The 21,590-nt window shown below is 36.1% G+C and overlaps 1 protein-coding gene across 19 annotated transcripts in view; it reads left to right on the top strand.

The window, feature by feature from the left end:
• CCDC7 (coiled-coil domain containing 7) overlaps nucleotides 1-21,590 on the top strand; it is a 257,870-nt gene continuing 236,280 nt past the window's right edge. For 10 of the 19 annotated variants that reach the window (XM_070472033.1, XM_070472029.1, XM_070472034.1 and 7 more), the window contains exons 1-10: nucleotides 2-263; nucleotides 3,282-3,611; nucleotides 5,272-5,364; nucleotides 8,556-8,639; nucleotides 10,284-10,304; nucleotides 10,605-10,637; nucleotides 12,125-12,291; nucleotides 15,879-15,940; nucleotides 17,866-17,922; nucleotides 20,259-20,331. In XM_070472033.1, the coding sequence (XP_070328134.1) occupies nucleotides 3,333-3,611; nucleotides 5,272-5,364; nucleotides 8,556-8,639; nucleotides 10,284-10,304; nucleotides 10,605-10,637; nucleotides 12,125-12,291; nucleotides 15,879-15,940; nucleotides 17,866-17,922; nucleotides 20,259-20,331 (869 nt within the window). In that variant the 5' untranslated portion in view covers nucleotides 2-263; nucleotides 3,282-3,332. Of the gene's footprint in view, nucleotides 264-3,281; nucleotides 3,612-5,271; nucleotides 5,365-8,555; nucleotides 8,640-10,283; nucleotides 10,305-10,604; nucleotides 10,638-12,124; nucleotides 12,292-15,878; nucleotides 15,941-17,865; nucleotides 17,923-20,258; nucleotides 20,332-21,590 lie in introns of all 19 variants that reach the window. The other 9 variants (XM_070472039.1, XM_070472037.1, XM_020872682.2 and 6 more) reach the window with 2 other exon arrangements.

Genomic DNA, 21,590 nt, shown 5'->3' with positions numbered 1-21,590 from the left:
GTAGCGTCAACGGCCGTCGGGCGACGGCTGGCGTTCGGCGCTGGTAGCTGCTGCCGTGGGTCGTGGGAGCCCGCCCTTTCCTTTCAGCACAAATGTCCGTTTGTAAAACAGCAGGGCTGGCGTCTGCAGGATTTGCGGGCTTCAGTCCTGCAGGAAGTGCGGGAGGCTCAGAATTTCCAACGTGTTCACCTTAGAGCCAGCCAGGGCAGCGCCAGCCCACCCAGTAACCTGAGTGCCCGCAGCGTCAGCAGCTACACCGAGGGGTGAGCTACCTCCCTCGTCCTCTCCAAGCGTTTCCACTAGTTTCTCTGGCAGAAGCATCCTTGTTTTTCTCTACGTTTTCTTATCTTGATGCAGACTTTAAGGCCAGTCGTCCATGGGCTGTACCCACATCCCGCCTCCCCTCCCTCCCCCCTTTCTATAATGTCTCTTTAAAGTATCAAGGGAATCCTTGAAGGAACACCGTACATTTGTCCTCGTGGTGAAAAGTGACTGGTGGTGGTTGTTGCTCAGTCTGACTCTGTGTGACCCCGTGGGCTGTAGCCCGCCAGGCTCCTCTTGTCCATGGGATTCTCCAGGCAAGAATACTGGAGTGGGTTTCTTTGTCCTCCTTTAGGGGATCTTCCAGACCCAGGGATCAGACCCGCATCTCCTTCATTGGCAGTTGGTTTCTTTACCACTGAACCAGCGTGACTGGTAGCCTTGGGTAAATTTCTGGTGAGACAGAATCAACCTCCTGGCACTGTTCAGTTCAGTTCAGTCGCTCAGTCGTGTCCGACTCTTTGCGACCCCATGAATCGCAGCACGCCAGGCCTCCCTGTCCACCACCAACTCCCGGAGTTTACTCAAACTCATGTCCATCGAGTCGGTGATGCCATCCAACCATCTCATCCTCTGTCGTCTCCTTCTCTTCCTGCCCCCAATCCTTCCCAGCATTAGGGTCTTTTCCAATGAGTCAGCTCTTCGCATGAGGTAGCCGAAGTATTGGAGTTTAGGAGGGTTAAATGGAACAGAAGTGTAAAATTCTTAAGTATTTTCTTGTAAGTATTCGCCATATGTAACTTTAAAAAAATTATGGTGAGCTTGATGGAGTGGTTAGGTTAATTACTAGCACCTGCTGAATTTCCCATCCTTTTCTGTTGGTTTCTTAAAGTAGCCCATTATCTCTGCATTCCCGTCTTCTATCTTAGGTAAACTTACTCTGTTCCCTCCTCTAAAGTGTGTTGGCCCATTGTGCCTTAAAACTCTTCTTTTTGTTTACGCAAGGACTTCTTCATAGCAGTTCCCTCTCAGTCATACTTTTTTCTTTCTATTGAATCATTTCAGTCAGCAAATTACTTTCTAGGACTGTGGTACCAAAGTGCCACAAATAAGGTGACTTAAAACAATTTATTAAAATTATTTTAAAATTTATTTGGTTGCGCGGGGTCTTAGTTGTGGCAAGTGGAATCTTTAGTTGCTGCAGGGAGACTCTTTCATCATGCAAACTCTTGAGTTTCAGCTTGTGAGATCTAGTTCTCTGACCAGGGATTGGGGAGCACAGAGTCTTAACTGCTTGGGCCACCTGGGAAGTCCCTGAAACAATTTATAAGAGAAATTTATTCTTTCACCATTCTGGAGCCTGAGTCTGAAATCAAGATGTTGGCAGGGCTATGCTCCGCTTAAAAGTTCTAGGAAAGAATCCTCTCGCTTCTTCCCAGCTTTTGGTAGATGATGGCAATCCTTAATATTCCGTGGCTTGCGGCTGCACCCCTCCAATCTCTGCCCTTGTCATTTCATGGCTTTCTTCCTTGTATGTCTATGTGCAAGTGTCTTCACATTCCTTTCTTACAGTGAAAGTGAAGTCGCTCAGTTGTGTTGACTCTTTGCGACCCCGTGGACTGTAGCCTATCAGGCTCCTCCATCCATGGAGTATTCTCCAGGCAAGAATACTGGCGTGGATTGCCGTTTCCTTCTCCAGGGGATCTTCCCAACCCAGGGATTGAACCCGGATCTCCTGCATTGCAGGCAGACGCCTTAACCTCTGAGCCACCAAGGAAGCCCCCTTTCTTATAGTAACACCAGTCAATGGGTTTAGGGCCCACCCTAATCCAATATGATTTAATTTTAACTCGATCATATCTACAAAGACTTTTCAAATATGATCATGTTCCCAGGTATCAAGGGTTAGGACTTGAACATGTGTTTTTAGAGGACATACTTCAGATCACAACTCTGGGACTAATCTAGGTGTGGAGTGCTTCAGACAACAGGGAACCAATGCTATTTCATCTTAATTATGCCAGTCTATCAGACAACTCCCAGGGTCAAGCACATGCTTTTAAATGTTGGGGAGGAGGCATTGTCCTGAATGTTAATCACCTTTGGACAGAGAAAAGTAGGCGGATGAAAATTTAAGGCCTGCCTTGTCTTGCTTCCTTACTTATTCCAGCATGACTTTGGTGCTGCCCTGATATTGCTCTGCTGAAAGGCTATTACTTTCTGTGGAAATAATAATATGCATAAAAGGCATGTGTTAGCTTAAGAATGGGAAAAAGGTAAAAATAAAATTTTTAAGTTTTCTAAATACATTCTCTCACTGTTGCCACTGTCTTCTTCCTGCCTTTCAGCACCTGTCCTAAATGCCCACTCATAAATCACACGTCTAGGGGTTTTTCACAGGGGTTTTAGTTGTTGCTGTTAGGAATGTTTCCCTCTCCATTTTGTAGTTTCTCCAGAGTTGATTTTAGGATTCACCATCTTCATGTCAGTTGATAATCCTGCTACCCTTTTTGTTTCTTTAAAAATTTTTTTGTTTTGTATTGAAGTATAATTAATTTATAATGTGTTAGTTTCAGAAAGTTAGCACTTAGCAAATAGATTGAGTTAGTGGTACATATATATCTATTATTTTTCAGGTTCTTTTCCCATTTAGGTTATTACAGAGTATTGAGTAGAGGTCCCTGTGCTATACAGTAGGTCCTTGTTATTTATTTTAAATATAGTAGTATATACATGCCAATCCTAAGCTCCAGATTTATCTGTTCCCCCCACCTTTACCTTTTGGTAACCGTAAGTTTGTTTTCTGGTGATTTTGCTTCTGTCTTGTAAATAAGTTCATTTGTATGTTGTTTTATTTTTTTTTAAAGATTCTGCAGATAAGTGATATATGGTACTTGTCTGTCTGACTTACTTCAGTTAGTATGATAATCACCATGTCCATTCATGGTGCAAATGATATTATTTCATTCTTTTTAATCTGCCATTATTTTTAATCTGAAATCTAAATGTTTTATTCACAGGGAGGAATACAAGTTTTTCATCCATAATTCAGAAGCTAAGTAAATAACAAAATGAAGCCAGTAAAGCATCTGTTGACCTCTAGTAGTAAATTGGTAAACGTTCCAGAATTAACATTTAAAAAAGGACTATTTAATTCACCATTGTCACCTAAACCAAAGGAAAAACATAGTGCAAAATTAGCACGTGAGAAACTTGAACCAATGGTCTTAAGATCTCCGCCAACAGGGGAATCCATTGTAAGGTATGCTTTGCCCATCCCATCAAGTAAGACAAAGGAGTTAATAGCAGAAGATGAATTGATCAGGAAAATTACGAAACATCTGAAGATGGTAAGATACTTGTTGATGCTTGATCCCCATAACCATTTCCAGGTTTAGTGATTTCCTGAGAAGACTCACTGGACTCAGCATATGGTCATATTGATAGCTAAGATATAGTGAAAGAAAAGCAAAATCAGCAAAAGGAAAAGGCACACGGGATGAAGTCTGGAGGAAACCAGGTCCAGGCTTCCTAGATTTCTTTACCTTTGGAGTCACACAGGACATGCTTAATTCCCCCAACAGCAAATTGTGGCAACACATGCGAAATGTATACCAGAAGAGTTGATTAGAGACTCAGTGCCCAGGGTTTCACTGAAGGTTGGTCACCTTGGTACTCTCTGCCTTTTTGTTGTTAACTAGCTCAGTTGTATCAGATTGTTTGTGAGTCCATGGACTGCTGCACACCAGACTCTCTTGTCCTTCACTGTTTCCCAAAGTTTGCTCAAACTCATGTCCATTGAATCAATATGCCATCCAACCATCTCATCTTCTGTTGCCCCCTTCTCCTCCTTCCCTCAATCTTTCCTAGCATGAAGAGTCTTTGCCAGTGAGTTGGCGCTTCCCATCACATGGCCAAAGTTTAGAGCTTCAGCATATGTCCTTCCAATGATTATTCAGGGTTGATTTCCTTTAGGATTGACTGGTTTGAACTCCTTATTGTCCAAGGGACTCTCAAGAATCTTTTCCAGCACCATGATTCGAAGGCATCAATTCTTCAGTGCTCAGCCTTCTTTATGGTCCAACTCTTACATTTGTACCTGACTACTAGAAAAGGCAGAGTTTTGACTCTACAGACCTTTGTGGGCAAAGTGATGTCCCTGCTTTTTAATACACTGTCTAGGTTTGTCATAGACAAAGAGCAAACATCTTTTAATTTCTTGACTGCATGTACCAAAATTCTATACTCCCTGAAGGAAAGCAGGTGTTCAGCATAAATCATCCAGTTTGTACAGTGAATTTAGGGACAGTGAGCCATTATCATCAATCAGTAAACAGTGGGAACCCTCCTGAAATACAGGTTCTGAGACATAAGCAGGTCTTTCTAAGTTTCATGCTTGCTCTGTTAGCTCTTCTCTGCACTTTAGAAACTAGCTCTCAGTGATGGGGAGGGAGGTGGTGGTAATCTCCCTTTCTCTGAGTTTCTTTTTTGCACATTGATCCAGAATTGAGTTGTACATGTACCCAATACCAAGTGAGAACAGTGAGGGATAGCACAAATATGAAAAAAATATAGATCATCAAACTTGCAAAGTACAAGTGCGCTCAAAGTTCAAAGGGTTAGCTCAGAGAATTTCCTTTAAAAACATATTGCCTTGTGGTCTCCATCTCTCTATTTTCCCTACTCCAAGGAAGAAAGGAAAGTCAAGTCAGATTTTGAGGAATACATTGGTGGTAAGTAAAGTTGATGCTTCAGCTGTTCATAGACTCCCTTCAGTGCAGAAATGAAAGTCATATAGGGCCTGTCTTCATTGAGAGGAATCAAGGACTATGGCTTATACTGCTTCTTCAGGATGATATGAGGTGGAAAATTTAAGTGTATGGCACTGGCAGAAACAAGTCTTACTGCTAAAATGATTCTGACATGGTTGATTAAGTACATTTTTATGTTTAATGTATTAATAAAATTTTTACACCTTAAGTACATAATTTGCTTTGATTTTTCTCATAGGTGGTTTCTAGTTTGGAAGAAGCCTATGCATATGGCACTCAAAATGGAGAAAAAGCAGTTGTGAAGCCTGAACTTGAAGGATTAGCCTTTTCTGTAAGTGTTTGTAATGCTAATGTAGAGACATTAATGCTGTAAAGGGCTGAGATTTTCTTTTAGAATCTGTGTATGTTCTCAGAATGAATTCCCCATCCAGGAAAATGATCGTCTTCGGAAACCTGAAAGTACTGTACTGATTTTTTCCATCCTCTGCCAAATACTTATCTTAAAGTTTAATTAAAGCATATCTGTATCTTGAGCTTACTTTTGATGCTAATGTATCTCCTGCTTAATATTTAAGCTTTGGTTGGAGTTGATTTGCAAATGTATAGTCTTTATTGGGTTTAGAAATTGTTTTTCTATTTTTTGGTTTGCTAAATAAAAGAATCCCGAATATTGAAGAGGTTATTGAATTTTAACAAATATCTTTGTTGTATATATTGAAGTGATGTAACTATTAAGGTGATTCCATTTTATAATTAATTTTGTTAGTTAGGGATTGGGCTTGGCTTCATGTAATAAAACAACTATGTTGGATCTTTCAAACCCAACCACTGTGTTGGGTCTTTCAAACACAGTATGTTTCTTGGTTTATTTGATTTCTTGTTTGATTTATTTTTTCAGCATTCTGTATTTTCATCATACAGATCTGGTATATTTTTCTTGAAATCTACACATTAATATCATGCTACTTGGAATGATTTTTAATGGCATTGTGTTTTTAATTTTTTCCTTGTTTGTTATTAGTGTATATAAATATGATTGATTTTCGTGTGCTGATCTTATATCTTGCAAACTTGCTCAATGTACTTTTTTTCATTCTAGGATTTTTCTATAGATACTTTGGGGTTTTGTACATAAGCAATTATGTCTTCTTCAGATAAGGACAATTTTACTTCTTGTCCAATCTGAATGTTTTTATTTCCTCCTTTCTCTCTCTCTTTTTGGCCATGCTATATGGCATGCAGGCTCTTAGTTCCCCCACCAGGGATCGAACCCCACATCCCTTTTATTGCAAGGCAGATTCTTAACCACCAGGAAAGCCCCTATTCCCACTTTCTAAAGAGTTTTTTATCATAAGTAGATGTTGAATTTTATCAGAAACGTTTTCTGCATCTGTTGAGATTATCATATGGTTTTTATTCTTCAATTTGTTAATATGGTGTATCACATTGATTGCAGATATTGAAAAACCCTTGCATCCCTGGGATAAATCCCACTTGATCTTATTTTATGGTCCTTGTATTGTTGGAGTAGGTTTGCTAGTATTTTGAGGATTTTTTTTTTTATCTATGTTTATCAGTGATACTGTCCTATAATTTTCTTTTTCATGGTGTGTCTGATTTTTGTATCAGGGTGATGATGGCATAGTAGCATGAGTTTGGAAGTGTTGTTTCCTCTACAGTTTTTTGGAATATTTTCAGAAGGATAGGTGTTAATTCTTCTCTAAATATTTGGTAGAATTCACCTGTGAAGTCATCTGATCCTTTTGTTGGGAGTTTTAAAATTGCTCTTTCAATTTCATTTCTGATAATTGTTCATATTTTCTATTTGTTTTTGATTTCTTTGAGGTTGTCATTTTATTGGCATATAGTTGCTCATAGTAGTCTCATAATCTTTTGTATTTCTATGGTTTGGTTGTAACTTTTGCTTTTTCATTTCTGATTTTATTGATTTGTGTCCTCTCCCTTCTTTTCTTGATGACTCTAGCTAAAAGTTTATCAATTTTGTTTAATTTTTCAAAGAACTAGCTTTTAGTTTCATTGGTCTTTTCTCTTTTTTTTCTTTTAGTCTATAATTTATTTCAGCTCTGACTCTTTATGATTTCTTTTATTCTACTAACTTGGGGTTTTATTTGTTCTTTGTAGTTGTTTTAGATATAAGGTTAGGTTGTTTGAGATCTTTCTCCTTGCCAGAGATAAGCTTGTATTGCTATAAACTTCTCTCTGTAGAACTGCTTTAGCTGCATTCCATAGGTTTTGGGTCATAATGTTCTCATTTTCATTTGTCTCTGGGTATTTTTTTATTTCATCTTTGATTTCTTTTTTTTTCCATTTATTTTTATTAGTTGGAGGCTAATTACTTTACATCATTACAGTGGTTTTTGTCATACATTGACATGAATCGGCCATGGATATACATGTATTCCCCATCCTGATCCCCCTTCCCACCTCCCTCTCCACCCGATCCCTCTGGGTCTTCTTCAGTGAACCATTCGTTGTTTAGTAGCATGTTGTTTGGCCTCCATGTACTTGTGTTTTTTGCAGTTTTTTTTTCCTTGTAATTGATTTCTGGCATCATAGTGTCAGACAGTTTGCTTGATACAATTTCAGTTTTCTTACATTTAGTGAGGCTTACTTTGTGGTCCAGCGTGTGTCCTGGATAATTTCCATATATACTTGAAAAAGAATGTGTATCTTGATCAAATTTATCTTCATCTTCTATTTGTGACCTTAATGTGGGTGGGAGGAAATCCCCAAGTATTCAAATGGTCTCATTTTCTATTGGTGAATAGTAATTCTGGTTAATTCATTTTACCACTCTCCTGAATGACTGGTTTCCCCTTCTGTCTCCTATATGACTAGGTTTTTACCATGATAACAAAAATATGAACTTGAGTGTGTTTAAAATGTAATGTTGAGGGAACATACTCCTCCTGGAGAATATTCTGTTGAGAATGTTGTAACTGTGTATAAGCATCTGAGATTTTTAAAAAATCTTTGGTCAATTGTCTGATTTACAAATCAGTGCTCTACTAAAAGAGATTCAGTCATTGTGACATTTTAATATATAACTTTTTCTTCAAAAATTTCTATTGCTCATTAAAAGAGGATGAAAAAATATACCTCTTGGCAAGTATACTTATAATCAGAAGTCATAGTCAGCATTTGATTTTAACACAAAGCATTATTATAATGCATATTTAAGTGTGTATGTATTTTTTGCTACCCCTAAATTTTAGGAGTCTGAGGCTGGAATGCCTGATTTTCTGCATCTGTGTAGAGGAAAATGTAAGGAGAGACATAGTTGGGTTTATGTCATTATTGAACCACTTCTCAGAATGTACTTTCTTTGCGGGAGAATTTGCTAGTGTAGTGAACATGGTTTCCTATCTTGATGCATTTCAAGGGACATAACTTACACATACAAAACTATTTTCAAAAATAGTTAAATATACTGAAATATGGATGGATATGTGTATGAATTCCGAAATAAAAATGACTGTGTTTTGCTGCTTTTTTCATAAGGTTGGGGATGATCTGACTTCATTCTTAATATGTTGTTCACAATTTGCAACTCAGTTAGAAGAAGCAGCTAAGGAAGAACATAATGTATGTATTCTGTGTAAACTGCCAAGTGTAAGATATTACTTAATATTTTAATCATAAGTTAAAAACAATATTAATAATAAAACAATATAAGATAACTACTAAATTATTAGTTATTAGTAACATTTTAGTAAAAAAATACTTAGTTATATTTGCTGTTTGATCTTAAATATGACAATCCAGTCAGCAATATTAGTCTAGATATAGTGCCTTTAGTTCAGTTCAGTCGCTCAGTCATGTCTGACCCTTTGCAATCCCATGAATCTCAGCACACCAGGCCTCCCTGTCCATCATCAACTCCCAGAGTTTACTCAAACTCATGTCCATCAAGTCGGTGATGCCGTCCAGCCATCTTATCCTCTGCCGTCCCCTCCTCTTCCTGCCCCCAATCCCTCCCAGCATCAGGGTCTTTTCCAATGAGTCAACTCTTTGCATGAGGTGGCCAAAGTATTGGAGTTTCAGCTTCAGTATCAATCCTTCCAATGAACACCCAGGACTGATCTCCTTTAGGATGGACTGGTTGAGTCTCCTTGCAGTCCAAGGGACTCTCAAGAGTCTTCTCCAACACCACAGTTCAAAAGCATCAATTCTTTAGCACTCAGCTTTCTTCACAGTCCAACTCTCACATCCATACATGACCACTGGAAAAACCATAGCCTTGACCAGACTGACCTTTGTTGGTAAAGTAATGTCTCTGCTTTTTAATATGCTTTCTAGGTTGGTCATAAAGCCTTAAGCTGTTATAAAAGGCATTGGAAAGCATTATTTGTTATCATAGGCATTTATTTCTGTGACTTTTCCTTTATGAACAGCATTGACTGGGTCATTAGTATTTTCATATGTAGTATTTATGTTTTATTGATTTTAAAGTAAGTAGGGACTGCCAGGAAAGTCCCAGGCTTATTCTGATTTCTTTCAGTGAAGCAACTTTTCTTCTGCCTGAATGTATGTAATAAAATTTTTCTTTAATAGTGTAATTCAGAAGTTTTACTTGGTTGTGATTGAGTTTGGTTGTTTTTTTGTGGCAAAGGTTATCAGTTTAGCATTACATTTTGAAAGTGGTAAATATTGGTATTTTAGACTGTGTGACGGGTTTTGTGTATTCATCTTCTCTCAATCTCCCAAACTAGTTCTTTGCATTTTCCACTAAAAAAAAAGCAAGTAGTAGTGTAGTATTTTATATCTTGATTCTTAGACCTTTTAGTATAGCAAAGTTATATTTAAGAAATAGTGATGATAAGATATGCTTTTCATTGTACTATCTGCTCTGGGGAAAAAATAATGCTTTTCTGAGAGGAATTTAAATTTTATTTCTTACCTGTATTAAGAAAATACATGAAATCATGAATGTGAATTGAGTTTTTTAAATATAGATCTATAACGATGGAAAATTCTTTCTTTTCTTAGAACTAAATTGTCTTGGGCAAGATATGCTAAAAACCATCTGTAAATATAAAATTGTTGTGATTTGGATTTGTTTGTGATTGGATTATAGATTTGTTTGTGATTGGATTATAGATTTATAGGGGTATTTTAGTAATTAGTGTACTTTGGTGATTAAAAATTTCAAAAAAGAGACTTGAATTAGATATTTTATGTTGTGAGAATTTTATTTTTAAGTGTTTTAATTAAAACTTTATTTTCCAGATTTTGGAATCTCTGTTTAAGGTATGTTCAATATATTGCTTACTATAATTTAATACAGAAATGCATATAAATGAAAGTTTTCTAAGTTTTGAAGAAATAAAAAATAAAAGCTTGCAAACTTGCTGCTATATATATTTAAAAATTTTATGTTTCAGTTTTATGTGGCATCAGCACCATTCTGAACACTAGGATAAAATGATATTTGATGTAGGGCTAATATTTGATACATAGACACACACATACACATAGACATATAGACTCATTTATTTCACTGCAGAAATTAAGTTGTCAATATTTCTTTTTGTTTTCTTTTTTTAAAAGTGGTTTCAGCGACAGGTCAATCAGATGGAAGAGGTAAGCATAGCATTTCTTATTAATTAAATTAATATTTTGTCTCATTTGAAAACCAGTGTGAAGTATAAATTTAAGAATTTTAATAACCATTGGTTATAATCTTTTGACTTAGAAAGAGGAGGAATAAATAGGTAGAATACAATGTTTTTTAGTGATTTATACACAATATTCTTGCATTGTCTGGCCTACTCTGAATTTGACTTATTATTTTTTTCCATAATTTACTTAAAATAGTAAATAAGTGACAAGAGGTCTTATCAACTTAAAGATTTCTCCTGTGTAAAAATTAATTCATAGTATGATATATGCTTATTCATAAAATTTTATATTTGTTTTTCTTTGAATTTAATGTTACTTTAGTGATTTTTTTAATACTTTCATTTTCACATTTTTGCCACCAGTTTGAAGAATACTGGTCCCTATCCTTATGGGCTTTAAATTCTACTTTGAAATTTATATATGTTATTAATACAGCAGAATGATCTCCTGGGTAGCTTTAGGGAGTTAGAGAATTATACTAGTTCTACGTTGGCTGTGTTTATTGTTTAGTCCAATTAAAGTTCTGAGAGAAGATGCCTGTGGGGAATGTGTCATACCAGGGACCTGCCAGAAAGCCATCCGTGGGGGTGGGTGCTGTTAAAACTTGCTGTAGGTGAGTACTACTAGTTACCGTGTGTACTGCCCTAGGATTAAGCAGAGAGAGATGACAGAACTTAGAAGAAAAGCTTCTTCCTCCTCTTAAGTTTTCAGGACCCTCTGCTGACCAAGGTTAATATCATGCTGCCTGTCAAGATAGAGATGTTCCACTGCTATAAATAGGGACAATGGAGAGTGGATTTTTGATGACAGGCAGTATATGGATAATTGTAGCTGATTGCTTTGTCACTTTTTAGGTTAGTTTATAATTGGTGTCCTCTTATTTGGGATTTTGCCTTTGTCCATGAGGTATTTATCTCCTGCTTCCCTTCCATTTATTCTTCATCCCACAATCTCAGACTTCCAGTACATTGCCTGGTACTTACTTCGCGCTGTTACCTCTTTAATCCCATTCCAGGTAGCTGTTACTAAGGTGAAGTATCTGTTTTAAGTTCCCAGTGTTAGAATTTCTCTTTGCTATGCCCCCAAAACTATGGCTTAACTACTTTTTTCCCAACTTATCCTCTCATCACAAGGATTAGCATTCTTTTTTAAATATTTTGAGTTGCCTTTAACTGATCCTGCTAAAATTGTTATTTAACGTACTTAAAATCCCTATATATTAAAAAAATAGAAGATTGGATTTGAGTTTTGACATATTAAAACCAACACTTACTGTAGTTCTGTTGCTAGGCACTTGCTCATATATTTGTAAAATTAGTATTTGATTATAGCTATAGATTGATAATATAAAATTTACTTAGATATGATAAGTGATATGATGAAATTTTTTTGAGTATGGGAGCAAAATGTGTATTTCCCAAGTAACTGGATAATTTTATTATTTTTAGATAAGCAAAGATCAAACTTTTTCAGAAGCAGAATTTCCAAGTCCTGATAAAACAGTCAGTTTAAGCATTGCACAAATAGTAAAGCAGGTACACAAACTTGAAGAACTGAAAAATCGCCTTAAAGAAGGGTCTAAATACACCTTCAGAGAACGGTTGTCTAAACCCAAGTAAGTAAAATATTAAAAGCATTAAAAGAATTGAAAACAGTAAGAGTAGGTATATAATTAGTAACACATACAAGATAATGGTTCGGGTATTATACTGTACATAGAGCTTCTAAATCAAATTAGAAGATATAATTAGCTTGCTCCTACTTGAAATTTTTAGTAGTTTGAAATGGTTCTAGGCACCTGTGCCTATTAAAATTCAGTTTAATTAAAAAACCAATTTTTTAGTCATACTTGCCACATTTCAAGTGCTTAGTAGCCACATATAGCTATTGTTTGACAGTTCTGTTGAACGCTGCTGGCTTTAAAATATTTGGTTTATAAACTCTTTTCTCAGTTTGATTTGATAGCTTCCATAATATATTTAAGGCATAGTGAAATATTTCATTGTTCAAGAACACCATCACTGGTGTTGCATATGAACAGGGATATGTTCCAAAGAATGAATTACTGCTTTTTAGTTGAAAAAAATCCTTTTTTTCGGTAGGTGGGAGGAAGATTAAAATGAATGATTACAAGAATATTTCTGTTGTCTGTGGTTTAGCTCTCTTGAAATGAAATAGATGAGTAAATCATCATATAATATCTTCATAGGGTATCTTCATAGAATATTTTGTACCTCTGTGGTTATTATTTTTCCTTGAACACTTCAGATCTACTCTTTCAGCAATTTCAGGTATATGATAGCAGTGGTATTATGAACAGTAAACACCATGTTGTACATTAGATCTTTAGAACTTTTTCAACTTATAACTGAAAGTTTGTACTTTGTGACCAACATTACCCCATCTTCCTAACCCCCTTCAGCCCCTGGCAGCCACCATTTTACTTTCTGTTTCTAAGAATTTGAGTTTTTAGCCTCTACATGTAAGTGAAATAACACATTAATCATCTTTCTCTGACTTACTTCGCTGGGTGTAACATCATCCAGGTTCATCCATATTGTCACAAATGGCAGCATTTCTTTCTATATTTGACATAAAATATTTTTACTCTGCTTTTATTTCCAACCCAAACTATAATTTTCCTTTTTAAAATTTTTTTGGTACTAGAAAAAAGTGTTCATGTGTAATTTATATTCTTTAGGCACACACTGTTTTGTTCTTGGTGGTAGTGCCAAATATGTGAAGAACCAGGATAATATGGGCACCAACTGATTATAATAGATATCCTGTATGTGCTAAGGATTACTCCTTTAGGTGCTGGATCCTGGGAAGGTTGAGGGGCTAGGGCAGTTGGCAGAAACTTGAATGACTCAGGGCAGAGCTGTTTTCCAATTGGGTCAGTGGAATTCCAGTGTTACTTTTACATAATACCACTGTATGAATATCAGACCTTTTCTCCCTTAGTGAGAAGTTAGCTTGAACAAAGTTCCAGTTTTGAGATATTTCACTTAGTATATCTGATTTATAATCTTCAAAAACTTCATAATTTGCCCAATTATTTCCAATTCATTCTGCTAAACTTCCTCAGTACTTTCTATCCCCTTTCATTGTAGCTTAAATTGTTTACATTATTGGCAAGCAGGCAGCCCTGAAGTAACAGCACAGTGGTAACTATGAGATTGGCTTATCATACTTCGGAATATTAGGATAGTACGGAGACAGTGGACAACAAATGGTCTTGAATTACTTAGGCCAGCAGCAAGAGCAAGATCAGCACGGTGTCAGCTCCCTGTGTTCCTTGTTCCACAGGACGACACGGAGCAGAAGGGACCAGATGACAGGCTAGAGAAGCAATTTGTTGCTGAAATGAAGGAGCAAAGTCTAAACTAGAGCCATGCATCTTTATAATGTTTTTATTTTTGATTATTTTTTATTGGAGTATAGTTGATTTGCAGTGCTGTGTTAGTGTCTGCTGTTTGCATCTTTATAGTCTTAATGGAAGCCTTCAGGTGGGCTGTAAGGAAGAGAGGGATAGAAAGCCCGGTGTTCAACTGAAAATAGGGGATAGATGAAAAAGGAGTTTGTGTCAGTCTTCCATGAGACAGGAATGAGAAACTCTTCACCAGGCTTATCTTCTCTTTCTCTCACAGAAATTTTAGGGCATTCTACTAAGATTTGGATCTGGCTGCTGTCAAGTCTTATTTATGTAGATTTTATAGACCTGTGTAATGTTGATAGAGTGCCCTGGTAGAGCTTCTTTATAGCACTGATTCTCAGATGGGGGCTGTTTTGTGCCCCAGAAGACACTTGTATGTAGACACTTTGGTTGTCACAACTAGGGAGTGGGAGAATGCTCCTGGCACTTACTAGGTACAGGTCAGAGATGCTGCATTCTAAAATACACAAGACAGGCCCCTACAACAAAGAATTATCCAGTCTAAAATGTTGATAATAATGGGGTTGAGAAATCCATCCTGTAGTGATCTCTTCTTTTTTTACTTTTTTCTAGTCCCCTATTGTTTGACAGCAAATAATATACCTAATAGTTTTATTGTGAATTAATCAATGATTAGCTACCAAGTTAACTTCATAAGTTATTAATTTGATTAGTCATATGTAAGTTTTCCTGTCAAGATTGTTAACTTTCTTAAGATCAGAACCAGTCATGCTTGTCTACATATTTCCTATCACATGTAATAAACAGTAAAGAAATATAAGTTTTTATGGATACCTGAATTCAACTCATTTGTTCCCCATCCCTAACCATATCTGTTATAGTAACTTATCCTAGTAAAACTTTCCGTTTATCAACAACCATTTTTTTTTTACATTAAACATTAACAAAACCCTTTCATTTTACAATGTTAAAATAGAAAATACCCTTAATATTTAAGGCTACTATTTATTATGCGGTAACTTCATTTATCTCCATCTGTCAGTGACTAGACTTAAAGGAATGAAGGGAATGATACTTGTGTTGGTTGACTTCAATGGGAACTGCATAACAGAGCCTTGGTTCTGAGGTTCAGTTATAAATTCACCTGTGCTATCTATTGTGAAGCATGGGATTAATTTCATATGTTACTATTAGTACTTGAAATTTAAGCATCAGATGTGTGCTAGGTATTTTCCTAGTTTATGTGTGTCTTTTGGTCCTACAACTACTTTATGAAATACATACACTAATACCCAATTTTGATAGATTAAGAAACTGAGGCTCAGGTTAAATGACTTACCCAAGATCACATAGTTAGTAAATGGATAAAACAAGTTTTGAGCCAAGCTGTCTGACTCTAGAAGTCTGACACTTGTGCTCTTAACAATTGATTACATATTAATAATACACTGTTACAAAGAAATCTCATGCTTATACCAAATATATTTTTACTGGTTTCATTTATGTGGTTGTTGGTATACCTAATTATATTCATGGAATACATCATATACATGGTATGGCTAGTTATATTCATGGAATATGCCCAATTCATGGAATACATTCTGTGAATATATAGAGTTCATAGAATTACATAGTTTGATACTTTTTACTTATTTGCTAGGTAATTTACCTTAATGTCTGAATAAAGATTAAAGAAAACATTAAATTTTATTTTACTAACTGCATATGTCTAAAGCATGTATTCTGGTTCTTAAGTGTAATTTAAATTGTTTGATAATATGTTTTATTTATTTAAATTTTAACAGGGATAGGGAAATGCCACCAGAAGATGTGCAAACTTATGAAACTGTGAAGCAGAAAATTGAAGGTGATAATATTTTGCACAAGTCGAGCCTTTATAGGGTTTCCTAACTACACTAACATTTTGAAATTTAAAGTGTAAAAATTTATAGCCATATAAATTATACAATGATAAATTTAAATATGTTCAATAGTAGTTGACCTTTTCAGTAAAAGTTTATGTTTCAGATTCTGGGAGTATACAAAAATAATAAAACTTGGTTTTTACCCTCAACATCCACAACATGATGTGGATACAAGTACACTGTGTATTATCTTAGTATAGTGTAATGCATGAAAAAGATATGTGTTATTTGCAGTGATTCCACAGAAAGGAGCCAACTTGTTCAGCCTGAGACTTAAGGTTTTATGCAACCTTAAAGGGCTTCCCTGCTGGCCTCAGTGGTAAAGAATCTGCGTGCCAGTGCAGGAGATGGGGATTCCATCCCTGGGTCTGCAGCATCCCTTGGAGAAGGAAATGGCAACCCACTCCAGTTTTCCTGCCTGGGAAATCCCATGACAGGGGAGTCTGAAGGGCTACAACTCGTGGGGTCGCAGAGTCAAACACAGCGTGTGACTGAACAACAACAGATAGGTAAGATTTTGTCAAGGTGAGAAGGGAGATATTTGGTATTTTAAGAAGAGGGTATAGCATGAGAAACAGCATGAATAGGGAATTACTGCGTGTGCATGTTCATTTGCTTCAGTTGTGTCCAACTATTTGCAACCCCATGGACCACAGCCCTCCAGGCTCCTCTGTCCATGGGATTCTCCAGGCAAGAATACTGGAGTGGGTTGCCATGCCCTCCTCCAGGGGATCTTCCTGACCCAGGGATCAAACCCACGTCTCCTCTGTGTCCTCCATTGGCAGGTGGGTTCTTTATCACTAGCGCCTCCTTACTACTGGTATGGTATTCAAGTATGGAGTAATAGGAAGGGATAAGATAGGAGAAAGCCAATGCCAAGGGATTAAATGCTGTGCTAAGGAACACTTTCTCCCCCCCGCCCCATATTTAATTAGGGAATCATTGAAGACTTTTTTTTTATAGGGAAGTGACATGTTGAATTTTAGATTTTTCTGGCCACATTGAGAAGCTATATTTGGGGGTTGGGAGTAATAAAGGGAAGTTAACTGCTGTATCTTAAGTGTGTGATAAGTGCCTGTATTAGAAAAAGGGGGCAGATTTGGATATGAAAGGAAGGGAGATTAGATGATGGTAACCATAACTGGGAGAATATTAGAGGAAAAACAGGTTTTGTTGAGAAAATGGTGAGTTCACATCACTCAGTTGTTAATGCACATTTTTTTAGATGTTACAATTTGTTGCCTGATTTAGAGCGTCTACAATATTGGCAGCTTTGTTGCTTTTCTTAGGCTTTTTGTGTTCTCTTTTTTAAAAAATATTTATTTAAATTAGGGAGGTGGGAGGGGGGACTGGGATGGGGAATACATGTAAATCCATGGCTAATTCATTTCAATGTATAACAAAAACTACTGTAATGATGTAAAGTAATTAGCCTCCAACTAATAAAAATAAAAAAATAAATAAAAAAAAAATAAAAAAAATTTATTTAAATTTGGTTGTGCTGGGTCTTCGTTGCTGTGCAGGATTTTCTCTAGTTGGAGAGAGCTGGGGCTGTTCTCTAGGTGCAGTGCACAGGCTTCTCTCTGTTGCAGAGCGTGCTTGGGCTTCAGTAGCTGTGACTCACAGGCTCCTGAGTTCAGACTCAATAGTTGTGGTGCAGACTCAGTTGCTCTGCTCCACGCATCATCTTCTTCCCCAACCAGCGATTGAACCTGTGTCTCCTTCACTGGCAGGCGGATTCTTTCCCAGTGAGCCACCAGGGAAGCCCAAGAATTTTCTCTTGAATGAGTTATTAAAAAACTATGAAATCTAAATTCAATTGATATATATGATTGATATTGAAACTTATAACTATTAATTATTTCAGAATTCATAAAAACATACTCAACTGAAGAAATTACAGATGTTTCTGTGACTGAGCCACGTAAGTTTCTACTCATTGAACATCATTGTATTAATAACCTCTTTATATTAATTTCTATAATTTTCTATAATTCAAAATAATACTTGTTAATTTAAAACATAAATTCCCTGGAGTTTGGAGTCATAAAGTTGAGCTGGCAATCAAGTAAATATTGAAATTCCTAGTTAGCTACTGCCTACCAGTAGCTAAAAAAAAAATACTGTTGTTTTTTTTTTAACAGACTCATTTTTAAGGAGTTCCATGTTATTACTTGGAATGGAGGATTTTTAATTATGATTAGACTATGCTACAAAAGTATTGCAGAGGTGGTAGACCTTCGAGGAAGGAGCAGTGATAAATTTAAGAGGTCATTTGTAGACTCTGTTACTGTGAATTACAGATCATCCCATATGTACTTTGACTGTAGCTGAGTACCTATCAATTCATGAATATAAAGAGCTGCTAGAACTCAAACTTCTGAGTACTTATCAACAGAAAGGAGAAACTGCTTTTTTTTATGTCTTAATACTGGGGAGAATTTTCAAACAACCATGTGTGCTGTGGAATACTGTTTTGAAAGTGGAAAATAAGACTTGGTTAGAAAAAGTTGATGATAATCCTGTTCTCTTTCAGCTTCAGCTATAAACTCTAACAGTGTCATGTTTAAATGAAGGCCTGCTATTCTATGGTACTCCCAAGATCTGTAGAGACTTCTGATGTGAGGCAGCCCTGACTGACTAGGTTGGATAGAAAGATATCTAGAGCTTTGGAGTAGACAGTAAAAGTCTCTGTCTGCTTTAGGGGGAACCATTTGCATGTCTGTGGAGCTCTCTTTTCCTCAGTCTGTGCAGCTGTCTTCTGTCTACTACTGCGCCCTGTGAATTCTGGCTGCTTTGGCCTCTCCAGTCTCTAAACCTTGTCTCCGAACTCAAGGAGACGAGTAATTTATCTGGGTTTCCCTTCCTTATGCTGTGGTCTGGGACTTAGGCAGTAAAAGGTAGGCTCGTCACTGAGCAATTCCGTGTTTTCCTTCTGTGAGGGATTACTGCCTTGTCCCTTCTGTTTTCTGGTGTCTGAATACTATATCATATATTTGTCCAGTTTTTAATAGGTTTAAAGTGAAAGTGTAACTCTGGTCCCTGATGCACCATCATGGACAAAAACAGAGGTCTCTGTGCCCACTTTTAGACCAGTGGAACACATCTTCTAATCATAAAACCATTCTAAAATAATAAAATATACAAGTAGAAATTTTACTCATAATTTTTAAGGAAAAATTTGGCTGCTTTAAAATAACTTTTAAACCACTTTGTTAACCAGAGACACTCTGCTCGGAAAAGGGTCTTAACTATAATAGAACAGCTCAATGAGACTTGGATTCTCTGATCTTTTTTGTTCTGTTTTAAGGCCATTCATAATGAGGTCTTGAGGAAGATCAATTGAATGATTTCCCAAGCTGTTCCATTTAGCAATGGATGTGTAATATTCCCATCTACACGTTCTATGCTACTGAGTTGAAATTCCTGAACTAGTAGAATTGTAGATATGGGCCCATTATAGGGGCTGCCATAACAAATTGCCATAGACTGAGTGGATCAAGCAATAGAAAGGTATTTCTCTCATGGTTTTGGAGGCTGATAAGTTCAAATCAGTGTTCCATCCTGGTCAGGTTCTAGGGAGAGCTTTCTTCCTGTATTGCAGATGGACATCTTCTTGCTGTGTCCTTAAATAATGGAGAGACCATGAGGAGAGAACAAGCAAGCTCTCTTGTGTCTCACATGGCTCTATTCTCATGATTTAATTGTCTCTCAAAGACCCCATCTCTAATTATTATTGTATTGGAGATTAGGATTTTAACATGAATTTGGGTGAACACAAATATTCAGTCCATAGCAGGGTCCTTTCTCCCTCTTGAGAACTGTTTTTCAGATTGTGGCATAAATAATACTTCATTTTTTGTAATCTTTTACTGTATACAGGACATAATTTAAAATTTTGTGCTATGCTTTTATTGGATTAATTTTAAAATATTGTTTGTTACACCATATTTCTGTACAAGCATTATTAAATACTCTCTTACCTATAAGAGATTCTGAATTTTATTCTTCTGAAGCTGACTTCTCCCAATATACTCTTTGAATAATCAGGGAGTACTGACCCTCCCAAAGCTAGGTCTCTGGTTTACTTAGCTTCTTGATATACTTGATTTATTTGGTCCCCTTTTTATGTGTTGCATATTTCTGCTGTTTCCTCATTGTTTGGTTCTCACATATAGCAGTGAGTTTTGTCAGCATATACCTATAGCCTCTGCCATTTGTAATACCTTTAAATGTTTTCCTTTTTTATTTTAACAATAGAAACTTCTCCTGTAACTAATCAATTGAATACCATGTTGAAAATATTTGAAAATCAGGCAAATAAATTAGAAAGGTAAGCTTCTAAAATAACTCCTTTTCCTCATTATAAATACAGGTGCATATTTATTTCAGATAAACTGGAAACATAGAAAATAAAACTACTGTTAAACATTTTAATTTTGTTAATTTTTATGATATGTTTAATTTTGAAGCTTAAAATTATAATCATACAGATTGTGAAGCTATATGACCACAACAGAAAATAGTATGTCAATTCCTCAAAAAATATGATTAGTTTTTTTGGATCATGAAGTGGAGATACAGCAATTTCATTTCTGGGAATGTAACCCCCCCCCCCCCAAATTGAAGTTACAGTCTTGAAGAGATATTTATACAGCCATGTTCACTGTAGCATCATTCACAATAGCAAAGAGGTGGAGGCAACCCAAGTATCCAGTGATGGATGAATGGATAAAGAAAATGTGTCATCTACATACAGTGGAATATTATTCATCCTTAAAAAGGAAAGAAATTCTAACGTATGGTACAACATGGATGAATCTTGAGGACCTTAATGCTGAGTAATTATAAGCCAGTCATAAAAGACTAAATTGTGTGATTTCACTTATGAGGCATTTTAAGTAGTCATTAAAATAGAAAATAGAAATAGTAGAGAAAATAGAATGGTGGTTGCCAGGAGGGATGAGGAATGGGAAGTTCTTTCTCTATGGGTATAGAGTTTCAGTTTTTCAGGATGAAAAGAGCTCTGAGAACTCAGAATAGTCAAAGAAATCTTAAGAACAAAGTTAGAGGTCTCATACTTCAGTGATTTTAGCTCTGTATACACCTCTAGTACTCAAGATAATGTAATACTGGTGTAAGGATAAACCTATATAGATCAGTGGACTAGAATGAATGGAAATAATGTCCAGAAATAAATCATTACATTTATGGTTAACTGATTATCAAAATGGAGGTCAAGACCATTCAGTAAGAAAAGAATAATTTTTTTTAATAACTGTGCTTAGAGAACTGAATATCCATATGCAAAAGAATGAAGTTAGATCCTTTTCTTTGTGCCATACACAGAAATTAATTCAAAATTACCAGATGTAAATTTCAGAGCTAAAACTAAACCTTTTAAATACAGGAGTAAATATTTTTACTTAGAGTTAACCAGTGGTTTCTTAAGATATCAAAAGAACAACCAACTAAAGAAAAAATAAATGAACTTAAAAACTTGTGCTGCAAATAATACCATTAGGAACATGAGAAGACAATCATAGAATGTGAAAACTGTTCGTAAATCATGTATTTGATATGGGACTTACA

Source organism: Odocoileus virginianus, chromosome 9 (genome assembly GCF_023699985.2).
Source record: "Odocoileus virginianus isolate 20LAN1187 ecotype Illinois chromosome 9, Ovbor_1.2, whole genome shotgun sequence".
Taxonomy (NCBI): Eukaryota; Metazoa; Chordata; class Mammalia; order Artiodactyla; family Cervidae; genus Odocoileus; species Odocoileus virginianus.
The sequence above is the reverse complement of the archived record's forward strand: the minus strand, read 5'-3'. Positions and strand labels throughout refer to the sequence as shown.